The 24379-nt window shown below is 46.3% G+C and overlaps 2 protein-coding genes and 1 long non-coding RNA gene across 4 annotated transcripts; all 3 read left to right on the top strand.

Moving 5' to 3' along the window:
• Nucleotides 1-431: 431 nt before the first annotated feature.
• Nucleotides 432-12217, top strand: LOC542095 (isoamylase-type starch debranching enzyme ISO3). Of its 2 annotated transcripts, XM_023300566.2 has the most exons (25): nucleotides 432-567; nucleotides 651-789; nucleotides 919-982; nucleotides 1072-1146; nucleotides 1429-1586; nucleotides 2429-2516; nucleotides 2970-3206; nucleotides 3291-3395; nucleotides 3533-3637; nucleotides 3715-3849; nucleotides 3948-4034; nucleotides 4164-4221; nucleotides 4827-4890; nucleotides 5605-5704; nucleotides 6131-6231; nucleotides 6945-6996; nucleotides 8764-8826; nucleotides 9811-9900; nucleotides 9996-10068; nucleotides 10446-10525; nucleotides 10599-10703; nucleotides 10797-10895; nucleotides 11057-11118; nucleotides 11230-11341; nucleotides 11556-12217. In XM_023300566.2, exons 2-25 carry the CDS (start codon nucleotides 683-685, stop codon nucleotides 11667-11669), a joined length of 2334 nt encoding a protein of 777 aa, XP_023156334.1. In that variant the 5' UTR covers nucleotides 432-567; nucleotides 651-682; the 3' UTR covers nucleotides 11670-12217. The 2 variants fall into 2 exon arrangements, with proteins under 2 accessions (XP_023156334.1, NP_001105198.2); NM_001111728.2 differs by having other exon boundaries at nucleotides 543-789; nucleotides 11556-12162.
• A 1519-nt stretch (nucleotides 12218-13736) lies between these two features.
• On the top strand, nucleotides 13737-15826 carry LOC103634180 (uncharacterized). The gene is made up of 4 exons (XR_002263864.2): nucleotides 13737-14127; nucleotides 14245-14365; nucleotides 14782-15019; nucleotides 15135-15826. It is a non-coding gene; the product is annotated as an uncharacterized lncRNA (long non-coding RNA).
• A 15-nt stretch (nucleotides 15827-15841) lies between these two features.
• On the top strand, nucleotides 15842-17033 carry LOC103632885 (peroxidase 1). Its single transcript, XM_008654599.4, has 3 exons — nucleotides 15842-15970; nucleotides 16098-16286; nucleotides 16397-17033. Exons 1-3 carry the CDS (start codon nucleotides 15893-15895, stop codon nucleotides 16982-16984), a joined length of 855 nt encoding a protein of 284 aa, XP_008652821.1. The 5' UTR covers nucleotides 15842-15892; the 3' UTR covers nucleotides 16985-17033.
• The last annotated feature ends 7346 nt before the right edge of the window (nucleotides 17034-24379 follow it).

The raw sequence follows: 24379 nt of genomic DNA, 5'->3' as shown, positions 1-24379 counted from the left end.
TGAATTTTTATATGTGGTATTTATCATTACGTTATCTTTTAGTTGATATCTTTTATCAGTTTTACGTACTTTTTTTGTGCATTATATTGCTTAAACATTCTTGTGCATCATATTCGTACATTTAGGAAACAAACGGTCTATGTAACATTAGAGTCAGTTAATTTTTATGATATTCTGTTGCACGCAGGAAACATCACAAAATTTAACTATCTTCTACGCTACTACTGTCATTTTTATTTTTATTTTAAATGGAGACAATCAAAAGGACTCATATCAAATCTAACCCATAATAACTATAACAAATAAGAAAAAAATCCTGCGTACATTGGGGGCTCGAGTTGGGATTGGGATTGGGAACAAGAAAAATCTAAGCGAGGAAGACAGAAAGTATAAAGGAGATGAGAAAGAGGCGACGGCCCCGATCGAGCCACAAGAGAAAGGCCGTCCGCCCATCTTGCTATCCTCCCGAGCGGCCGAGTCTGCTCCAACTCCAACTCCGCGCATGGACAACCACGTGTCCCGGAGGCCTGGAGTCCCCGTCCGTCCCTTCCGCGCGCGCTCCCCAAGGTGAGATCAGCATCTCCGTCTCTTCCCCGCCGCTCCTCACTCCCCTACCGCCACCCCTAAAACTAGCCCCATTCCCTTACCAGCGTCCGATCACACTCCTCGGTCCCACGCTTGGATGGATTCCGTCGGTACAAATCGGCCCCCGCTGCGCCCCGTTGCCGCCGCAGCTACTCGACGCAGCGCGCTCCTGCGCCCCCCTAGCCACCTCGGGCTCGGCAATCGGTGAGTGGTTCTGTCGTGGGTCTCGATCAGATCAGATGGTTGATTTCGACGTGCTACTGCTACATTCCTTCGATTCGTGGCGCGGCTTGGCTCGACACTGAATGCTGTGCTCGCTGTGAGTCTGTGCAGTTTTGCGGAGACTAAGCTTGGGATCGCGTCAGGGTGTGGAGGAGGAGGAGGGTATTTTGGAAAGGCAGGTGTCTCGATTTTTGGTAGGTTTGTGCCTCAGTGGCATGCTGATCTGTGGATTATCTGATATAAGCAAATTTCGTGGTGGCGCAGGTACAGGGATTTGATGCCTTGCGGAGTACCACGACGAAAGTTCAGAGCGGGAAGGCGGGGAGGAGTGTGACCAAGGTATCTAATCACACCATGCTCCAGGGCCTGTAGCGCACTACTATTTCATTGAACCACTGGTTCATTATATTATGTTGCTTGATATCATTGGCCAGTTTCAAGTGATGGGTTGGTACCGTGCAAGTAAATTTTTGTTGTATGCAAATGTGTTCTGTATTTATACGCTGTAGTGTATCCTGACACATTTTGCTATTCCAAAATTGAATTTTGCATCTGAACTTACTGTGCATTGTTTGTCATGTGTTCTTTTGGGGATGATGTTTATCCATTTCGTATTTACAGGAAATGGGACACACTTCATCTGGCAATGAAGTGCCCTTGAAATATTCTTCAGGCAAAGCCTTCCCCCTAGGAGTGTCACAAGTTGACGATGGGTTAAATTTTGCAATATTCTCACAACATGCTTCTTCTGTCACCCTTTGCTTGAATTTTCCTGAGAGGTAATATTTTCCCTCAAACTGTGTTGTGATGTTACTTTCCATGTCATTCGACCTAACTGCTGGCTAGTTAACTGAACTTCTTTTGTTTCCCTTCAGATATGAGCTTGTAGTTTTTTTGCCACCTTAGAATTCTAATCTTCTCCATACAATTTTAGTTACCACTGTTACTGTATGTGTTCATACTTCATGGTTGCTTTCTTTGCATATTAAACCTTGGTTAGTCAGTCCATGGCTACTCTTGTTTCAGGGTTTCAAAGAGATGTCAATACTGTTTGCACAACCCGCCACACATCATTTGGTGTTTTGGGATGCGCTTGGCACACTGAAATCTGAAGTGCTTCAATGAACACCCTGTCACCCTCACCCCTGATCATCCACCAACTGAAAAGAATCATATAGGGATGAAACTGGTCGATAGTAATATTTCCTATATGGAAAACAATTCCCACTCAGTCAAACTCTATATTTTCAATTTAACTTAGTGATGACACCAATTCTGTGCTGAAAGAAATTAGAAAAAATCTAAAGTTTAAATACTGTAATGGTTATAACCGATATCACTTTTACTGAAATGATCCCTAATAAATGAAATTTCCATTTCATCACACAACATACCAACAACCAAATCGAAGCCATAACTGAAGGACTATTACCTGATAGGGTCCACAAAGAATGATATAGTTCATGATCCCTCACATTTATTTCCTGTAATGATCTGAATTGTAAACTTGGAGCTTGGTTCAAATCATCACCATGCTGAAAAGCACTGAATTGTAGCCTTTTACTTCTTGCTCTCGAAAAGTAATATGGCATACTCAATATGCCTTCTGATTTTTTTTCAGAGGCAACCAAGATGATGTGGACATTGTAGAGTTTGCTTTAGACCGCCAGAAGAACAAAACTGGAGATATATGGCATGTGTCAGTGGAGGTAATTTTCTTTAGTTCTGATACTATTTTACCTTTGGAGATAAACACATTATTCTTTTTTATGGACAGCTTGCTCCGCACTAACATTCATCAAACAAGAACCGCAATATTTTTTCTTATGTATATTTTTATTGTGGTTACATATTCACTAGTGCATGCTCCATTTAATAAAGATCACCTGCATTTGGGAGGGACTGTACCTGACGTGATACCCATATTTTCAAATTGCTGACCTTCTGTTATGAGCCTATCTTCCCTGTTGACAGAAAGCACTGTTGAGTACTGTCTCATAAAATGAGCTATTTTGCTTCATCAGTTCTAGCTTCTTTGCCCTCTATCTGTTTTGGTGCCCCTTGTATGCATACTCAATTACTAAATTTTCATCCACTTATAATTTACTATAATTGTACTTCTGTACTCATCTGTCAGCTTTAAAGAAGTCTTTTAATTTCAGGGTTTGCCTGCTTCTGGTGTTCTTTATGGGTATCGCATTAATGGTCCTCAAGGGTGGCAACAAGGTCATAGATTTGATGACAGCGTTATTCTTCTGGACCCCTATGCAAAATTAGTTTATGGTCGAAAGCACTTTGCTGTTGAAAAAGAGAAGCCAAGCCAGCTTTTCGGAACATATGATTTCGATAGCTCACCTTTTGACTGGGGTGACAATTATAAGCTTCCTAATTTGCCTGAGGTATTAAGATCTTTTATCAATTATCATAGTGCACAAAATATCCCAAACACGTAATTCTCACCACATTTTCGTTCTTTAATCTAGACAGATCTTGTTATATATGAAATGAATGTCCGTGCCTTCACTGCCGACGAGTCAAGCAGGCTTGCTCCAGCTATTCGTGGAAGTTACCTTGGTGTCATTGATAAAGTAAGATTACCTATTATTATCACAAATTGTGCTTTCTGCTGATTTAGTTTTGGGTACCTGATATTGACACAGGCTACCTTCCAGTTTCCATGCTGATTTTTTAATGACTTATACATGAAATAGTGCTGGTTTCGTAGATTCCTCATTTGCTGGAACTTGGCGTTAATGCAGTGGAACTACTTCCTGTTTTTGAGTTCGATGAGCTGGAGTTGAAGAGGTTCCCTAACCCAAGGGACCACATGGTAAAAGTTTGATAACCTTTTTGATGCAGCACTTCAAATTCATCAGTGGCGTGACACCCCACCTTTTCATTTCAAAGGTAAATACATGGGGATATTCTACAATCAACTTTTTTGCGCCCATGAGTCGTTATGCTAGTGCTGGTGGTGGACCTGTGGCTGCTTCCAAAGAGCTCAAACAGATGGTCAAGGCATTTCATAATTCTGGAATTGAGGTATTGACATCCTGTAGACATAATAAATCTTATGCTTGACCGATGTTTTTGATAATCTTGTCCAAAAAATATTTAATTGTATAATCATATTTCAATAGGTTATTTTGGATGTAGTTTACAACCATACAAATGAAGCTGATGATGTTAACCCTTACATGACTTCCTTTCGTGGTATTGATAACAAGGTGATTGCAGAATACCTCTTTACTTGCTGTTCTATCATTTAAGTTCCAAGTCCATGGAGAGACTTGTATGATGGGGTGTCATCAATCTCTGGACGAATTTGTGAGGAAAACAAATTGTTGTTCTTGTAGGTCTATTACATGTTAGATCTCAACAACAGTGCACAGCTGCTGAACTTCTCGGGTTGCGGTAAAACCATGGTCCTAAGCTTCTCTTTCTAAATTGAGGTCTATTACATGTCATGTTTTTTGGATGCAGTCTGGTACTGCTAGATGCCTATAGGCTATAGGTTAAACACTGTCATGATTTGCATGGTATGCTCCTTGGTTTTAGGGTGGTTCTGTCTTTTGTTACTTATGGCTTATCTCTTGCAATGGTGTTTATTCAAGCATCTCTGGTGACTAAACAGTATATGTGGTTACTAACTTTGTACCATGGACCTTGAATGATACAATGTAGTTTGATGCGCGATACATGTTTTCATTGTGTGTCGCACTGCTGGCAGACTGTACCTGGCAATTACATAATTAATGTGGCTGCTAGGTTAACTCATAGAAGGGTGAAGAAAACCACTCATCCATTTTTAAACTGGTATCGGTATACTGTGTCACACTGATTTGAGACCTGCAACCTATAGGGCAAGCCTTGTTGAACATTTGTGAAAGCCTGCTTAAATCTCATGTTGGTCTAGTACTCTAGTTCTTGATAGATAGATTTTTCCTGCAATATATGTTCTGAATCTTATAATTAGCAGGACTTCTATTACTCTTCATAAACTGTCTGGTGTAATGCAGGGAATACACTAAACTGCAACCATCCTGTTGTCAAGGAGCTTGTACTTGACAGTTTAAGACATTGGTATGACATAACTTACAGCTTTGATTTTTCTGTGGCACCTATGTGTAGATTTCATACATACTTGTCAGGTTTACGTGAATGCTCGTTCACATATTTGTTCTTAAGAGTAGTTGGTGGCTTGTTGCTTTGATTACTACAGCATTTAATTTCCACTCCCATTAATGAAAATGTATACATATATCTATTTGGAGCTGAGCTTGGGTTGGTGGACATATCTCATACACCCCGTGGTCCATGAAAACTACCTCTAGAATACAGGACACATTTGGTTCCCGACCCAGGGAACACACCTGCACAAAGCAGCCATGCAAGCATTTTATTTCGATCACCTGGGTCGAATCGACCTGCTTGGGTGCAGCCCCCCCAGGCTAGGGTGCCAATCAAACAAGCCCACAATGCGGGCTCTTGTTAGGCCGTCTTCAACAAACCGTAAATATGGTCGTGCAAAACACTGTTTTGCACTGTAGAGTACATTGTTTACAGAGTAGAGTTGAAATAGGAGACGAGATAGGAGGTGAGATATGAAAGCTGTTGGAGACAGCCTTAGTTGATAACTAGCAATCATTTGGTTGTGGTATGATATAACTGATGCTATAGATTTTTTTGTAAATAGCTGCAGTAAGATGGATAATGCATTGCCTAGTCCTATTTTACTTGATATCAGTTTCAGTTTTGTGTTGTTTCTGATTGCATGAGTGCTTTTGTTTCTTCAAGGGTTAAGGAGTATCACATAGATGGATTTCGGTTTGACCTTGCGAGTGTTCTTTGTCGTGGACCAGATGGCAGTCCTCTTGATGCACCTCCACTTATTAAGGTACTTCTTGCAATATCAAGCCTGCAATGGTTTTTTTCCTTTAGCTGTCATTTTTGTGCTTTTTTAGTCAGATAAATGAAGTACTATATTTGCTGCAAACACAAACATAGATTCTTAAATGTTACTATCATTATTTTAGTGAAAGTAGTGCTACTATATCTGACAAATTCGTATGAGTGCAATTATGCAAAAAAAATCAATGTTTATTGTTGGATGAGGTGTGTATGGCTAAGTTTTTTTTGGGTATCGGAACATTTTAATTAACCCTGCCACCCACTTGAAGAAAATTGTTGAGGATGAACCATGTGTTGTCAACACAAAACAAATATGACCCATCATTCTCCGACCCAATAGATTCATTCTTATTTGTAAATTTATCAGATGTTCTTAATGATTTTATCTGATTCTTTATTTATTTGGTTGAAGGAAATTGCCAAAGACTCTGTATTGTCTAGATGTAAGATCATTGCTGAACCTTGGGACTGTGGTGGCCTTTATCTAGTAGGGAGGTTCCCTAATTGGGACAGGTAATTTGATAGTAATTTTTTGAACTTACTAATTTGACAATATGACGAAATGTACGAACGAACGAATTTAAGTGTTTATTACTTTATTTCATAGTTTTTCCTTTTAACTGTTTAGTACTAGCTACTAAGACCCCCCTTAATATTATGGTGAATGTAATGCAAAAGAGTCTTGTTCTCTACAGAACTTAGATGATAGAATTGTCTCTGAAGTCTGAACTACCTATTCTTAAATAAATTACAAACCACACTGCTTGTGCATGAGATTTTGGTTGTTCATTGTTGAATGGAACTCTTGCCGCTATATTATTCCATTCAGACTCAGCATACATGCTTCACTGTCCTGGAAAGCAATGGTGCTGGCTCTACATTGCCATTAAGAGATCATGGTGCCTGTTTGATTCTTTACTCAACCACGCCATAGCTGTCCACAGTTTAGGGAACTATTTGGTTCATTGCTAGAGATATGGCGCCATCAAAGCTTGCCAAGGCTTTGCAGTTCATTTTTGTCATCACAGCACACCAAGAGTCTGACGGACAAATCATCTGCTCACCTATGGTGGTGCCGGAGTGGGTGTGGTGTTCTGTGATGATGTCCTAGCAGCCCCCATATGACGATTATGTTTGCCATTGGTTATATAAGAAATAATGAATATGTTCTTCATTTCCACTAATTATATACGAAATAACGAATGTGTTCACCATTGATCTTCTAGGTGGGCTGAATGGAACGGGAAGTACAGAGATGATATTCGAAGATTTATTAAGGTACTTTCTGACCAGAGAATCAGAGGTGGCTTAGAAATTAGGAATATATACTGCAATACACATATGAAAGGGTTCTATTGATGCCATGATAGAGATGATTCTTATGCATAGTCACAAAGTTTTCGGATCGATAGGGTCAAGGAACGGGGTCGAGGAACGTGGTACACTGCCTGTGAGAAATTTTTACATGGTGGAAACAAAAATGACCCCGCATATCCGGGTCGGGGACGATGTTTCTGGGTCGAGGGTCGCTACCACTGTACCCGTTTCTTGTGACTATGTTCTTATGCTAGTTTATCCTTTTTATAAGTACGCTAGTGTATCGTTTATTTGGCTCATAAATTTCAATCCGCACATTCTCTTTTAACTGTTACATAGGACCACTCATTTGACAATATACTTAGGCTTAGGTTCACACTCCGGTTCTGTCCATTTTTTTCATTTAGTAGTTTGTGCTCATCTTTTACAGAAAACTGAGTTTATTTTGGAAGCAGTCAATGTTGAGAAAGATGAAGACATCCCTTGAATGTGGTGCAAAAGTCTGATGATCAAAGAAATCCTACAGCAGTTTTTATTCACTAGTAAATAATGCGGCAACTCTGAAATAATATCTATGGAGTATGGGATAATGGACATCAAAACATTCAGTAATGTAGGATTTACCTTATTAGGGAGATATACACCTTGCTTGGAAATGGTATCCTGAAACAGATCCTATCTTAGCAACTTCCAGAAAATGGACAATAGGGTTTTCCGAATCCATTCGATTTATTAGATTTCGAGGTCATGGTTAGTTTTTCCCAGTCACTTATCATCTGCTTTTAAGGTTTGATGTTATCACCAAATTAGAATCTTTCTATTGAGTCTATTGCAGACTGGAAGCCTTATTGACAATTACATAAGAAAGTGCCTCTAGCCGAGTTGACCATGTGGTTTGAATAGCATTTCTTAGGTCCTGAGTTTGAATCCCAGTTGGAGCGAATTTCAAGGTAAGGTTAAAAAGATCACTCGCTGGTTCCCCTGATTGTGTGCACACGAGATGGATTGACCTATGGTGGGCGGATCCTCGTGTAGGGGTTGAGGACTTAAAGCACGAGTAAAGATCAAGTCTATAGGGGGCGGACCCTCATGTTGCAGGGGGTGGGGGTGCAGTTTTCATGACCTTTCTCGGTCAGACTCCGATTAAGCTTCTTAACATAATACTGTGGGGTCGGTCTTTCCCCTACCGGATGGGTTTTTTATTGACAATTACATTTCTTGTAAACAAAAAGTACACACGATTGTGATCCACATCATCATTAAAAGATTATGAAGAGATAATAGTACTACTGGATCAAACTGGCTGAATCATATTGCTTATGAACGTCCTTTCCATTTTCATGATTCATTTGCAGATTTCCAGTTCATATTTATATGCAAGTGATCCACATGGTAGTGGGCTGCTTACGCTAATATTTTGCAGGAAATGGTTATCTTCTAGGAGTTTGACAGATAATTGTCATTTTAGTTTTTCAGGACATATTCTTCACCATATTACATGGACCCCTTCAATTTTTTAATAAGAAACAGGATGTACAATCAAAACACTAACTATTTTACACATCAGTGGCATTAGACAAATTTATACCTCAATGTTTAAACGAGTCTTTAAAACACTCTGTCAGAATGTGTGCAGCATTTTGTTTCGTGATTCATCTGTACCCCTCAAACTCTTATTCTCAATCACGAAGGAATCATCATTGACCCGATGCCACTAAACATTTGCAGGGAGATCCTGGTATGAAGGGGGTGTTTGCAACTCGCGTTTCTGGTTCTGCAGATCTCTACCAGGTGCTCTTGTGCTATTTCTTTATTGGCATATTGGTTTAGCCATTGTTGACAATATTACTTGGTTGATTATGCCATTTAAGTGCTACTTCCTTTTGGGGCCTCCAATTTACTCAATGGTTTTCTGTGTTTTGATTAGCTCAATTGAAACTATGCACTTGTTTATATGTATCTTGCGCTAACATTTTAGTGCAATATTTTTTCCTAACACACAGAAGAACTGCACATCATTTCATTTATTCATTAAGAAAAGGGTGTGCAACTATACATAGAGTACAAGGAAAGGGGAGACGAGCCCCCCCCCCCCCCCCCCCCCCCCCCCCCCCCCCCCGGCCCACACACAAAGAAACATACAGCCCACACTTCGCCCTTGAGACAGAAAACATGGAGAAAGAACATAGATGTTTTGATGGTCTCACGATCTATTTTTGGTGGGAGATTTGGAAAGAAAGGAATAGAAGAACTTCTCAAAACTTGGAGAAGTCAGTCTCGACAGTTGCCTATCTCATCAAGGAAGACATTTCCTCGCAGTGGGTGGCTGCTGCTGCTTTTTAAGTGTTAATGAGTGTTAGTGAGTGTGGAGGGTCTTTTTCTTTTGGAGTGAGTTTGATTGTGTGGGAGGCTTTTGTTACCTTTTGCTTTGCTTTCTTTTCTTTCAGCAGTGTATTTCTCTTCCGTATCTAATAAAATTTTGGTCACATCAATTCTCTTGCCGTGCTTTCGAAAAAAAGCTATAAACCATCAAACTAGTGTCTCCTGGGTCCACTTGTTTAAAGGCAGCATCTGTATAGCAAGTAACATTGTAACAGTGAGATGCCATTTGAAATTATAAAACCAGTTCGGTGCTAGACATTTCCTTTTTTCTTTATGGGTTTTTTGAGGCTTCGTTGGCGAGTTCTAAGGTTTTATTGATTTGAAAAGCAGCATTAATTTCTTTTTTCTAACAGTCATTTGCGAAATAAAGTTCCCTGATGTCTTGGTTGGCAGGTGAACAATCGGAAGCCTTACCATAGTGTGAACTTTGTAATTGCTCATGATGGATTTACTTTATGTGACCTTGTTTCATATAACTCCAAGGTAACTAGCAAACAGTGCAGTATTCTTGATGTCTTGTATACAATGTGTCTCATGTGTCAACATTCCTCTTTTGAATGAAATAAAAAATCATCCAGCACAATGATGCAAATGGAGAAGGTGGTCGTGATGGGTGCAATGACAACTACAGCTGGAACTGTGGCATTGAAGGTAAATACTTCACTGAATACCAAATTAGGTTTTTATATCGGAGTTATCAAAGTTTTGGAGATATTTTTTTCACACTGCATAATGCTGATATATTTCAATGAAGAATAATTTTTTAAAGTTGCTTAAAAATACTAAGTGCCATTTTTAAAAAATGTCAGAATGAAATGATCAGGAGAATAATGAACTTTAAATGTGATGGGTCAGTGTTTGTATAGTTTATATACAGAACTGAAAAATTACTCATATTGTTGATGCTTATATGACATGATTAAGACAAGTATTACCTACCTTTTCAAACTAAAGTATGGTATTTTTTTCATTTAATTTTACGTTGCATATTTAGTGCTATTAAAATTTGTGCTCTTGCCATATTACAGGAGAAACAAATGATTTGAATGTGCTAAGTCTTCGTTCAAGGCAAATGAAGAACTTCCATGTGGCATTAATGATTTCCCAGGTTTATATTATCGACCATAGTTACCTTTTACGTGTAACTGAGTATAACTTATGAGTTACATTATATACAATAGGGTACTCCAATGATGCTGATGGGAGATGAATATGGTCACACACGTTATGGAAACAACAATAGCTATGGACATGATACTCACATAAATAATTTTCAGTGGGGCCAGGTTGCATGTGTTAATTTTCTGTTAGTAATTTTTTTTAGTTATGCATGTAACAGCCTTAAATGCTAATGTCCTCTTTAATTAACATGTATGCAGTTGGAAGAAAGGAAGGATGGCCATTTCAGGTTTTTCTCAGAGATGATCAAGTTTCGGCATAACCATCCTATATTGAGACGAGACAGGTTTCTCAACAAAGTAAGTTCAGAGTTAGTGTGTCCGTAAGTGTTATTCTTACAATTGCCATCTTTTGCCATGTGACCAGTACTAAGTATTAGCCATATTTTACTGTATGAAATTCTTGGTTTATTTTTTTTCCGCTTAAACGATTATATTACTGAGATCTTTGTTGTTGGTAGAATGATGTCACTTGGCATGAAAATCGTTGGGAGAACCAGGACAGCAAATTTTTGGCATTTACGTAAGGAAGTTACCTTAGCGGAAGTGCTACGTTCTGTATACATGATGATATTTCTTATGTATTTTTACTGAATCTTTGACACTTATCTGCTTCTTCATGATTCTGGTGCAGGATACATGATCACAGTTCTGGTGGAGACATCTATTTGGCATTCAATGCTCATGAGTATTTTGTGGATGCTGTAATTCCCCCACCACCACACCATAAATCTTGGAGTCGTGTGGTATGGATACTGTCTGATTCTGCTAACATGTTTATACCGAGTAATTTGCTGTTTAGTCCTAGGATGTTCAAGTGCCAGGTATCGTCCTGTAAATTGTAATAGCATTGTCTACAGCAATTTTGTTGTATTCGTTACTTGTGTCTGGCTAGCTTTTGTGCTGCTTCTATCTTAACTTCCCTTCAGTTACCTTACAATTTCTATATCGCCTCCACAGGTGGATACCAACCTGGAATCACCAAAGGATATTGTCCCAGAAGGGGTGCCATTCACAGGTTCAGGGTACAGGATTGCTCCCTACTCTTCCATCTTGCTTAAGGCAAAGCCTTAGAATGGCGGAGGCAAGTCATTCTCAAGTAAGCACGAATAATGGTGTTGTGATCCCTAACTTTCCAAGCTCTTAGCCAACTGTACTGCAAGTATAGCAAACTTTGGTATGTGAAGTCGGACCAACCCTTGCGGAAATCAACGGAAGCCATGGTTTGCTAAAGGTATACTCATGGAGAATTGGAGATATGGCAAACACATACGCAAGTAACCTCCACACATCTAAGCAAGAAGAGCCTTTCATTAGGGGATGCATGGCTCGAGGAAACTATATTTGCATTTGGTTGATTCATTTTTATTTGTTGCACATGTCAGTATGTCACCTGTGTGTGTCAAGCTCTTATTTGCTTAAAAATTGGACATTCCTTTGTTACATATTTGTGTTGTACTGTGTTGGAGCTAGCGTTCCTGGTATATTGCACGGGGGTGGGAGGACGGGGGACGCTTTGTCGCCGTGGTCTTAGGCTACCAGCAATGGTTTTCTCTATATTTCTGCTCCTGTATCACTTTTTTGCGTCACATTATCAATATTTCATCCTCTACTTTTTTCTATCTCTAGTCGTGGTTCTCTCTAAATTCTCTTCCTATACGTCACTACGACTATCTCTACTAACTATTAAGCCCTTAATGTAGACCGCCCCCGCCCGACCTTCGGAAACCTCGCCTCCGCAAACCACCGCGAGAGCCATGTCCGCTGAAAACCCAGCTGCAAACCGCTCGCCCGCCTCGCTGTGATGCCCGCCCGTCCGCAAACCACCGACTGCCGCGATCCTCAAGCCCGCAAATCCCTCCGCGAATCTCGCCGCAAACGTCGCAACAGCCGCGAACCGCCCGCTGCATGCCGCACGCCCAGCCGTGGAACCCCGCAGCCGCCCCCGAGCAAACCCCGCCGCGTCCCCGAGCAATCCCGAGCAAGCCTTTGATTTTCTACTCCTCGGCCGCAATTCGTCCGTCGTGGCCCCGAGCAAGACCTACCTAAACCCGCACATGCCGCGACCTGGGGATTAGGGTTCAGGACGGGGACGTAGACGGCGGCGGCGAGGTGACCGCGTCGCCGCAGCACCTGGTGTTCGCCTACTACATCACCGGCCATGGCTTCGGGCACGCCACCCGCGCCATCGAGGTCCGCCGCCGCTCCCTCCGCCCGCTTGTGGCTTGCCTGCCTGGTGCCGGCGCGTACCGTTTCCTGACTCCATCGTCTCCAGGTGGTGAGGCACCTGGTCGCCGCGGGGCACGACGTGCACGTGGTCACCGCCGCGCCCGAGTTCGTCTTCACCACCGAGATCGCCTCCCCTAGCCTCCACATCCGCAAGGTCCTGCTCGACTGCGGCGCCGTCCAGGCCGACGCCCTCACCGTGGACCGCCTCGCTCGAGAAGGTTTGTTCTTTTGGGCTCTGCTCTGTAGTTTGCACACACAACTCGATCGCCCCCCTTCGTTTCTCTGAGTTCTTAATACTGGTGCGCGGAGTGCAGTACCACCAGACGACCGTGGTGCCCCGGGAGTCCATCCTCAAGACCGAGGCAGAGTGGCTCAACTCCATCAAGGCCGACCTTGTGGTACCAATACTATGATCACTGATCGTTACCGGTTCCTGTTGTCACTCTTCTGTCTGAACATCTCTGCACACCAAGTAGAGCTTAACTGAACCCATTTGAGCTAACGCTGGCAGGTTTCAGATGTTGTACCCGTCGCGTGTAGGGCAGCTGCAGATGCTGGCATTCGATCCGTGTGCGTCACGAATTTCAGGTAAGCGGCAGCCCCGCCTCCCCCTAGCCACGTCCTTCTCCCCCCACAGATCTCCGCAGTACATGAGGTTCATCGATTCGCCTTCTCCGGGGCTGCCGGATCTCCACGGCGGCTGGGGATGGGCAACTGCTGCGTATTAAACGAACGGAGCCACCGACGCCGGTGGCGGCAAGAAGCCCAAGGAGCTGAAGCAGAAGAAGGGCAAGAAGCCGAACCCCTTCTCGCTCGAGTACAACGACTCGGCGCCGGCTAGCGCGCCGAGGCTGGTGGTGCTGCGGGAGCCCACGGGGCGGGACATCGCGGAGCGGTACGAGCTTGGAGCGGAGCTCAGGCGCGGCGAGTTCGAGGTCACCTCAACTTCATGGAGAGTGTCTGGTGGGTGTTTGCAAAGCTCTGGGAGAAGGACCTCATATATAAGGGTGTCAAGGTTGCATCTCTAACCTTTACAATCTCGGAACTTGCGCGTGAAGCACATGTAGTACTTCTACGCGTAGCTGCCATTTTGGTGGATCAACAGCTCAATTTATGTAGAAGTGGATGGTAAGGTATGTAGATATTCTTCATTAGATTGCTCTAACTAGGGTAGGACTATCATCTGCATATGACTCTTATGGGTAAGTGCTGATAAAGCTTTGTTGTTTGGGTTTCATCAGGAGATAGGCATAGCCCACATGCGTTGGCACCTTTGGCGGAGAATCTATGACCTGTACTTAGGGTAATATATGGTATTCTGATATATTTCCCTTATCTTGTTGATTAAGTTCAATTCTCCCAGTTCGCTGAGTAGTTCCTGTCTTACTATACTGCTTGAAATAATCTCATAATATTTCAGGAATAGGCAATTTGCAGTTGTTGAGAATAAAGGATTCTGGAACTGGACCTTTAGCCTGGTGGATGAAGATGACAAACTGTTGGCTCAGATTGATCGTAATTGGAGGGGCACCGGCTTTGAGGTAATATCCTTTTCATCATATAATGATCAAAGCATACCCTTTTGTTATACCCGATGGACATCCATGTCCATCCATGACCTTATGAACTAATTGCATGTTTGACAGCAAACAATGTTTCCGATGACATACAGATTAATGATTTACACTTAGATCATTAAGAACTGTCTATCTAAATTGTTGTGATGGTTTTGCTTTCTTTAGATTTTTTTCTGTGTAGCCTTTTATACAGTACTGGGCTTTGCCATTGCCTGATGACACAGCTATGATGGTTCTATCTCACAAGTCACAACAGATCCATGTTGCAGTCTGGTGCATCTGATTTAATTGTGTTACAACCTGCGTCTTGTTGGACTTTTCTTTTTTTTTCCATCAACTGTACACCATATTGTTCTTACAATTACTGTAGCTCTTCACAGATGCTGGCCAGTATGCTATCTGGTTTGGTGATGATGTACAAAGCGACAAGTTTGCTCACTTACCGTTTATTATATCTGGGTATGTGGGTGCCCACTTTTCCCAGTTAGTTAATGTCTCACAAAAGCTCCAGACCAAAGAATTGCATGTTGTTCGCCAGCTGACTTTGCCTGAAAGGGCAGTGGCTCTTGCTCTCGCCATTTCCTTGGATAGTGATTACTTCTCTAGAAGAGGTGGCTGGTAAGTAATTGTCCTTTGTTCCAAATTCGACTTGTCAGGACTTAAGTGGATTTTGTTTTACTGGTTGACAACCTCCGGTGCTTGAAATTGATCGAAGTGTCTTTACTCCTTTCAGGGGACTTCCGTTTCTGATTGCCACGGAGTAGGCACACGAACCACCATCTGCCATATACAAGGAATTTCTTTATTCTCATTCCTGAAGAGGCTAGCAGTTACACTCATTACTGTTGTCAGGTGATTGGCATCATCGCTAGAGGCAGAAACTGTTTCTACCGTTCTGCGTGCTTCTGACTCATTACTGTTGTTAGGAGATTTCCGAAGCATTACTTTCCCCTTTGTTCCTGCTATGAAGATGCACACATGCGTGGCTTGTTTGGATGGCTATGGTCATATATTCCTCTCACTCCAGATGTGTTGAAATAGTTTGGTGTTAGATATAGGCTAAACTATTTCATGACACATGGATTTAAAGATACATGGACATCCAAACGCTACCGCATTTAAGTTCTAGAACACTGGAGCCTGATGTTTACAGTGCAACTCGTCTGCTAGGCTACTTGGATGTGAATGTATATTGACATATTGTTTAGGAATTAGATCCATTTTGGTTAGCCTGGCTAGACAGTTAGACCTAAAAGGGCCATTTCTGGTACTCGTTCCGACGGGAACAAAACGAGGCCTGATGCAGCTGTCAGCTGTGAGTACTGAATTGATCGGCTGATATTTCCAAACGATTCTGGGTCAGACAACTCGGAACAGTGGAAGGCACCTAGCTTTGTATCATTGTATTCAACCAAGTGCGCACCAAGTGGGCGGGGCCTTGAAGGCCGAAGGTGCGTGGGCCCCAGCGTGGAGGACGTCGTGCGGAAGGAGATGGTGCGCGCGCTCTCCGTCGCGCCCAGCCTCGCCGGGCCGCTCCTCAGGATGCACTTCCACGACTGCTTCGTCAGGGTACGGGTTGCGTTTGTACTGTAGCGGCTTCGATGCACTTTCTTGTAGGCTTGCATTGCTAGCTAGCTAACCCGGCCCGCCGTACGTTTCCTGCGTTGCTCGCCGATCCGTGTCCGTACGTGTGCAGGGGTGCGACGGCTCGGTGCTCCTCGACTCCACGGCGAACAACACCGCGGAGAAGGACGCGAAGCCGAACCTGACGCTGCGCGGCTTCGGCTTCATCGAGAGGGTCAAGACCGCGGTGGAGAAGGCGTGCCCTGACACCGTCTCCTGCGCCGACGTGCTGGCTCTCATGGCCAGGGACGCAGTGTGGCCGGTACGTACGTACTACGTACACACGCACCAAAGCATGCATATACGTACACGTACGTACGTTATTATGAGAATCTCTTCTTACTGGCTAGCTGTTTGTTCTCACTCGCTCAGAGCAAGGGCCCGTTCTGGGCAGTCCCGCTGGGGCGGCGGGACGGCAGGGTGTCCATCTCCAACGAGACCGACCAGCTGCTGCCGCCCACGGGCAACTTCACGGAGCTGGCCCAGCTGTTCGGCGCCAAGGGCCTGGACACCAGGGACCTGGCGGTGCTGTCGGCCGGCCACACCATCGGCACGTCGTCGCACTGCTTCTCCTTCTCGGACCGCCTCTACAACTTCACGGGCCTGGACGACGCCCGCGACACCGACCCGGAGCTGGACCGGGCGTACATGGCGCGCCTCCGCGCCAAGTGCGCCAGCCTGGACGACAACACCACGCTGGTGGAGATGGACCCCGGCAGCTTCCGGACCTTCGACCTGGGCTACTACGCCAACGTGGCCAAGCGCAGGGGCCTCTTCCACTCCGACGCCCAGCTGCTCGCCGACCCTTCCACCCGCGCCTACGTGCTCCGCCACGCCACGGGTGCCCACAGGGACGAGTTCTTCGCCGACTTCGCCGCGTCCATGATCAAGATGGGCGCCGTCAGCGTGCTCACCGGCGGCCAGGGCGAGGTCAGGAAGAAGTGCAACGTCGTCAACTAACTTATATATGGCCCCCTGAGGAGTCATGTCTTTCTTCTTCGTTTTTTCGTTCACAACCCATACCCACTGTAAGTCCGTAAGTCGTCTGTCAAAACTCAATTGTTTTTTCGACCTGTGCAAGTAATTTATTTGTTCAGATATTTAATGATTTGAGTTTTTGTTCCCTTTTGCATATAGGCAATTCTTCTGAAAAAAATCAGTAACGCATGTCGCTAATGGTTTAATCGAAGAGCAGGTACATCTAGGAGGAAGGGAATTAACAACCCGCACGTTAAGAAGCTGGCTAAGCATCACATGGTGGACCTTGCCAAGGTTACTGGCACCGGGACGTACGATCGAATTACGTCGATAGGTATTGAAGCGGTTGCCGGAATCCAGCCAAAGTATCTGCCCGCTCCTGGTGGTGTTCATGGTATTACAATCTTGTAGAAGATAAGTATGAAATACTATGTGGTTCAAGATTTTAGGTTTCTGAATTAGTTTTCGAGCTGTTCATACCACTATTTTGTTGGTAAAATGAAGCCTTCAATGAAATGGTTGGCTGCTCACTTCTATTTTTTTATTGCTCTCACAATTTCAATTTCCACTTATGTGAATGACCAAGCGATGATGCTATCACAAGCGATAATGCTATCGCAGATGGTGTGGCGTGAGCCTACAATTTCACTGTAGTTATGAAACTGATCAGTCAATGATGATGAATCATACGGTACTTTTTTACTTCAGCATGTTCTTTGATAGGGGATGAATTTGCATGCGGTGTTATGAACTGCAGGCGGAGGTGAGCAGTGGGAGCGTTTGCGTGTTAAAGTGCACCACACTACAATACCTGTTTTTGGATGTTAAGCATTTACTTTAGCTTAATCAATCTTGTAGTTTTTTTAATGTTATCTTTGTCATCCATGCAAGAGGATCTCCATTGTGTTTCGCAAGACGAGAGCCACCAAGCACCTGTTCGGTTTTGTGTAGTACTTCACGCTCATTCATATCCTGGATACTTTTATCCTTATCCGGATGATGGTGCCTAGCAACAATGATAGTCTGTCATCGACCTAGACGAGTAGCCGTAGATCTCCCTCAACAATTTATGTGCCGTCGCAACGGACAGACACCTACCTAGTAAAATATTATTATTCAACCTTATTCATCATCTATTATTATTTTTTTCTTTAACTATTAAATACTAGCCAATTCCAGACAAGGGGCGCAGTGCTAGACTGCTGGTGCTCAATGTGGCAGAGTCCTGCTCGCTTCCACCGGCGCCGGCTGGGGGGCCTTGCAGGAGCGGTCGTTCTGGTCGTATGGTGCTGCATGTTGCCCAGGGGAGGGGGAGCAGTCGCGGAACCGTGCGAAGAGTCTTAGGCTATCCGCAATAGTTACTCCTAAATTTTTCCCTCTATATCATTTTCCTCTCTATTTTTCTCCTTATTTTTTCATCTCTCGCAGCGGTTCCCCCTAAATACTCTCCCTATACCCCACTACAACTATAAAATATCATTTTTTATATCAACTATCATTTTTTATCTACTAACAATTACTCGTGGACCCACATCACAGTGTTTAGGGCGATGAACAGTTATACGCTAGATCTGAGAGAGAGAAGGGGGCCGACGCGTAGGGGGCGCTGTAGGGGGCACCGCTGCGGCCGTGGGGTGCCCCCTACAGCCGGCATGCAAGGGGAGGGGGATGGCTAGCGTTTACCGCTGCGCACAGCCTTAGAGTTAGGGCCGAAGGAGAAAGGCAGGGACCAGAGAGAGACGTGGTACTGTTCTTTATTTATGATCTAAGAGCATCCTAACAATGACTTAAATTAGTGCTCTATTTTAAAATATAAGGCTTAACTCATAAAAATAGCTTCAACAATGCTCTATTTTATATTTTTTGTTAAAAAGTATATGACACTATAACTTGTTCGCTGACTTTAATCTGTACATTAATCTGTACCAGCTTCTATTGCTTCTACATTGTTTTTGTCTCTATGAATTATAGCTGCAGTAGCCCAACACAGCCGGCTTTAATCCGAAGTGAGCCGCATGAAGTGACTTAAATATACTATACCCCAATCTAGTGCCATATCCTTGTTTTCTATACCATTTTCAACATTTTCTTTTATAATAATATACTTTATAATTTACGTCCTAAAACACATGATTTAGGATATAATTGTTGTAACACAATTTATTTTTAGTGCCCTAAACACTTCAAATAATATAGAATTTTGATTTATTTTGAGTCATCTTGTTGAAGATACTATAAAGGCTTTTATATAGGTCCTATACAACTTACACATATCCATCTAGGATTCTAACTTAACAAACCAATCTATCTGTATCTAATCTAGGACGTAACTTAACAAACTAATCCCCAAAATTTTAGGAAGCCAATCTAGAAAAAAAGAAACTTACCCACGAGGGCATTTATGCTGCCTGAAATATTGGATGATGACCCTAACATCTCTTGCTGAAAGAAAAATGGACCATAACTAGTTTGTCTAGATATCATTTATCATAGGTGCATAAGACTGTCTTCAGCAACGTCCCCTAAATTTCATCCCTAAAAGAATATTCTCTGTCCTTTACAGCACTCTCTAAAAAATTTGTTCTCTATATTTTCTCCATCTCCAGCAATGTCCTCTAAATTTCATTCTCTATATCAACAGTGTACCATATTTCACATTCTATATTGATTTTTACCAGTCATGTGCACGTGAACGAGCAAACACAATAAATAAGCACAGTGTATAGAGTAGAACCGTACGTCCTCCATTTCTAGCGGATGCATGTCGTGCTCTAAAATTTAGAGGATCCTTTACAGTCTCTTGTTGGAGACAAAAAGGTGCATGCGTCCTCTATATTTTAGAGGACAGGACCATTTACAGGTCCCTGTTGGAGGTAGTCTAAGGTTCAACACAAACCAAGAAAGAAATTCAGTTAGAGACTTGTCGGGGACCATAATTAGGGGTACCCTCAAGACTCCTAAATCTCAGCTCGTAACCCCCATCAGCACAAAGCTGCAAAGGCCTGATGGGTGCGACTAAGTCAGGGATCGGTCCATTCGAGGGACGCGATCACGCCTCGCCTGAGCCCAGCCTCGGGCAAGGGCAGCCGACCCCGGAGGATCTACGTCTCGCCCGAGGACCCCCTCCAGCAACGGACACACCTTCGGCTCGTCCGAGGCCCAGTCTTCACCAAGAAGCAACCTTGGCCAAATCACCACGCCAACCGACCAAATCGCAGGGGCATTTAATGCAAAGGTGGCCTGACACCTTTATCCTGACGCGCGCCCTCCAGTTGACAGAGCCGAAGTGACCGTAGTCACTTCGCCGCTCCACTGACCGGCCTGACAAGAGGACAGCGCCGCCTGCGCCGCTCTGACTGTTGTGCCACTCGACAAAGTGAGGCTGACAGCAGCCATGTCCGGCCCTAGGCGCCATGGGAAACTCCGCTTCGCCCGACCCCAGGGCTCGGACTCGGGCTCAGCCCCGGAAGACGACGAACTCCGCTTCGCCCGACCCCAGGGCTCGGACTCGGGCTCAGCCCCGGAAGACGACGAACTCCGCTTCGCCCGACCCCAGGGCTCAGACTCGGGCTCAACCCCGGAAGACGACGAACTCCGCTTCGCCCGACCCCAGGGCTCGGACTCGGGCTTAGCCCCAAAGGACGACGAACTCCGCTACGCCCGACCCCAGGGCTCGGACTCAGCCCTGGCATCAGCCGACGGTCTCCGCCTCGCCCGACCCAGGGGCTCGGATTCGACCTCGGCCTTGGAAGACAGACTCGACCTCGACCTCGGAGGAGCCTCCACCTCGCCCAACCCAGGGCACGGACCGACCACGTCAATAGGAGGCGCCATCATTACCCTGCCCCAAGCTGACTCAGGCTACGGGGAACAAGACCGGCGTCCCATATGGCTCGCTCCACTATACGAGTAATGATGGCGCCCCGCACGCTCTATGACTATGGCGGCTCTCAGCCCCCTTACGGAAGCAAGAGGACGTAAGCAAGGACTCGACAGCCCCGACAGCTGTCCTTCCGCCAGGCTCCGGCGCTCCTCCGACGGCCACGACATCACACGAACCGGGTGCCAAAACCTCTCTGGCTGCCACAATGGCATGTACTTAGGGCGCTAGCTCTCCTCCGCTAGACACGTTAGCACACTGCTACACCCCCATTGTACACCTGGATCCTTTCCTTATGCCTATAAATGGAAGATCCAGGGCCCTCTTACGAGGGTTGGCCGCGCGGGGAAGGACGGGACGGCGCTCGCGTGAGGCCGCTCGCTCCCTCCCGCGTGGACGGTTGTAACCCCCTACTGCAAGCGCACCCGACCTGGGCGCGGGACAAACACGAAGGCCGCAGGATTTCACCTCTCACGCCCGTCTCCCTCCGGCTTCTTCCCCCCTTCGCGCTCCGTCTCGTGCCGACCCATCTGGGCTGGGGCACGCGGCGATAATTTACTCGTCGGTCCAGGGACCCCCCGGGTTCGAAACGTCGACAGTTGGCGCGCCAGATAGGGGCCTGCTGCGTGTTGACGAACAGCTTCCCGTCAAGCTCCAGATGGGCAGTCTCCAGCAACCTTTCCAGCCCGGGACGGTGCTCCGTTTCGGGAGTCTTGAGTTCATGTCCCTCGATGGCAGCTACGACATGATACTCCTTCCCCCGCCGTGCGATAGCGACAATGGCGGCCGACAACCCGCCCACCGGCGGCGGAATTGACGACGCCTTCCCCGTGTAGTGGAAGAACAACATTCGAGCTCGCCCCGTCCCCTCCCCCGCCGACGGAGGAGGAGGCGGGGCAACCAAGGCCAAGCAGGAGGCGGCACCTCGTCGGCTGTCGAGCGAGTCGACGGCGCCGGCGCCCCAACGGGGGGCACATCGGGCATCGACCTCGCGTCTGAGACGAAGACGAGCGTCGTCTCCCCGCAACACGCCAACCCCAAGCAAACGGACGACGCCAGCACGCTCGCGAAGGACTTGCTGGGCGTCACCCTCGTACCAGAGACGACGGTGCAGTCAGTCCCTGACGTGACTTCGTCACCGCCCGTCGACCAAGAGGTACCAACCGATTCCCATCTCACGCCTTTTGGATTCAGCCTCGACCCGCCAAGCGACTTCGCTTTGGTGGATGCTCTCGTAGAGGCGAGTCCAAACCCTCTGGGGTATCGTATGCGGTCACCCTGGGACCGACTGACGGCCGTCTCGACCTATGGGCCCTCGGGGTCCGAGGAAGATGACGAGCCCGACTTCTGTTGGGATTTCTCCGGACTTGGTAACCCCAGTGCCATGCGGGACTTTATGACCGCGTGTGACTACTGCCTTTCTGACTGTTCCGACGGTAGCCGCAGCCTCGGCGACGAGGACTGTGGCCCAAGTCGTGAATGTTTCCACGTCGATCTAGGGGGTCCCAACGAAGGCAACCATCTTGGTATGCCGGAGAACGGAGATCTCCCTAGGCCTGTGCCTCGCATTGACATCCTTCGGGAGCTAGCTGTGGTCCCCGTCCCGGCGGGGGGTCATGACCCATAGCTCGAGCAAATCCGCGAGATGCAGGCCAGGCTCGACGAGGGAGCAGGAACACTTGAGCCGATCCGCCGGGACATCGGGCAGGAATGGGCGGGCCAACCACCGGCCGGAGAAGTGCGTCATCTCCCCTAGGGCTTCCAGCACCGCATCGCCGACGATGTCAGGGTAAGGCCGCCACCCACTTTCAGTGGGGTCGGCCAGAACCTGGCTGCAGCGGCAATGCTTCTCCACGCGATGCCGGAGCCATCTACCACCGAGGGGCGGTGTATCTAGGGAGAGCTCAAGAATCTCCTGGAGGACGCCGCGGTCCGACGGGCCGAAAGCTTGTAACACCCCAGGTGTTACTCAGGATGTCCATCCCAGGGTTACCCCTTTTACCCATTATCACATGGAGACTGAATTGGGCAAAGTATACCAAACTTGGAATTCTAGGTCCTAAGCAAGTGTAATCCACCTTGGATGTCATGCCCTAGTTTGTAATGCACATCTAAGTGGAGATCTCCCAAAACCCTAGAGCAAAACCCCCATAGGCAATTATAACCCTAATTGAAGCCATGATCAAAGGATCATGTAAACATCATGATCATGGTTTGGGCCAAATATAAAAGTTGTAATATACTTAATAACCTACAATTAATAGTAAGGAAGTACCCCCAAAAAGTTTTCAGAAAAGTCCTAAAAAGATCACCAAAGGTTGAACACAAGGGAAAAATGCAGATTTTGTCTAAGTCAAAAACCAACCCTTGAGCAAAGATCCCTCATGTTCACCTTGACCCCCTTTTCAAAACCAGTCGACCCAATTAACAAAGTGGCGCCAAATGAACCCTAGAATGCCTTGGAAAAGTTTGAACCCAGGCCAAAACCGTTTGACACGAGTTGGCACTGGTTTTGTCTCGGTTTGCACAGGGCAGACAGACAAGACTTGGCGCTACCATATCTCCTCAACCAGACCACATCTACTCTTGGAACTCACATGAACTAGGTAGCTCTAGGTGCAGGGAAGAGATCTCCCACAGGCAGTAGGGCGAGATTCGTACGCCTGGCCGCTCAGCAGAGCGAAGAACACGGGCAGAAGCAACGTGCCACGTGTTCGACGCGCTCTGAGCTCGCCAGAGCACGCCCGCGCGCGCGCCCCGCGTGCCCGCGTCGCGCCAAACGGTTGAGCCGGCGCCCCGGCCGCGTCCGCGCCTATGAAACCCGCCCCAGCGCTCGGTTGCCTTCCCCATTGCTCCCTCCGTACCTCGCCGGACTCGCCCGAGCCAGCCATTGCCTCCGGCGACCTCCCGGCAGCCCGCCAGTGCCGACCAAGAGCCACCGCCGTGGCCAACCCCTCTCCAGTCCCCCTCCGTTCGATTCAAGCCCCCAGATAGCTTCACGGTGAGACCGTGAGCCTTGCTCAAGCTTGAACCGAGGGCCCGCGTCACCGGAGAAGCCAAATCGCGCTCACCGGAGTTCAAGAACTCGCCGGCGCACGTGGACCGGGTAAACCCCTTCACCATTTCCCGATTCGTTGCGCGCATGGCCTCTGTGTCATCCCGTGAAGCTCCTCGTGCCCATTAATTGAACTCTCCCGCCGTGGTTTGGCCGGAGCAGGCGCCGCCGTCGATCCCCGCCGCCTGTGTTCGTGGCCAGGGGAGCTCCGACCACCTCTGACGCCGACCCGCACATCGATGTGACCGTCGCGACCTCCTGAACATCGCTGACCACCTCGCCGGACCTCCCTCGCCGCCGGTAAGCCGCGCCACCCTTTTTCTTTCCGCGGCTACTGTTTCAGTTAAGGGAGGGACTACGGGTGAGAGGGAGAGAAATCCAGGGGGTTAAGTGAAAAGTCAGAGACTCAAGTGAATAGTGGCGTAAGGGTAGATCTGCGAGG

This window comes from Zea mays, chromosome 7 (genome assembly GCF_902167145.1).
Source record: "Zea mays cultivar B73 chromosome 7, Zm-B73-REFERENCE-NAM-5.0, whole genome shotgun sequence".
NCBI lineage: Eukaryota > Viridiplantae > Streptophyta > Magnoliopsida > Poales > Poaceae > Zea > Zea mays.
This window is presented reverse-complemented; position numbering and strand designations above follow the sequence as displayed.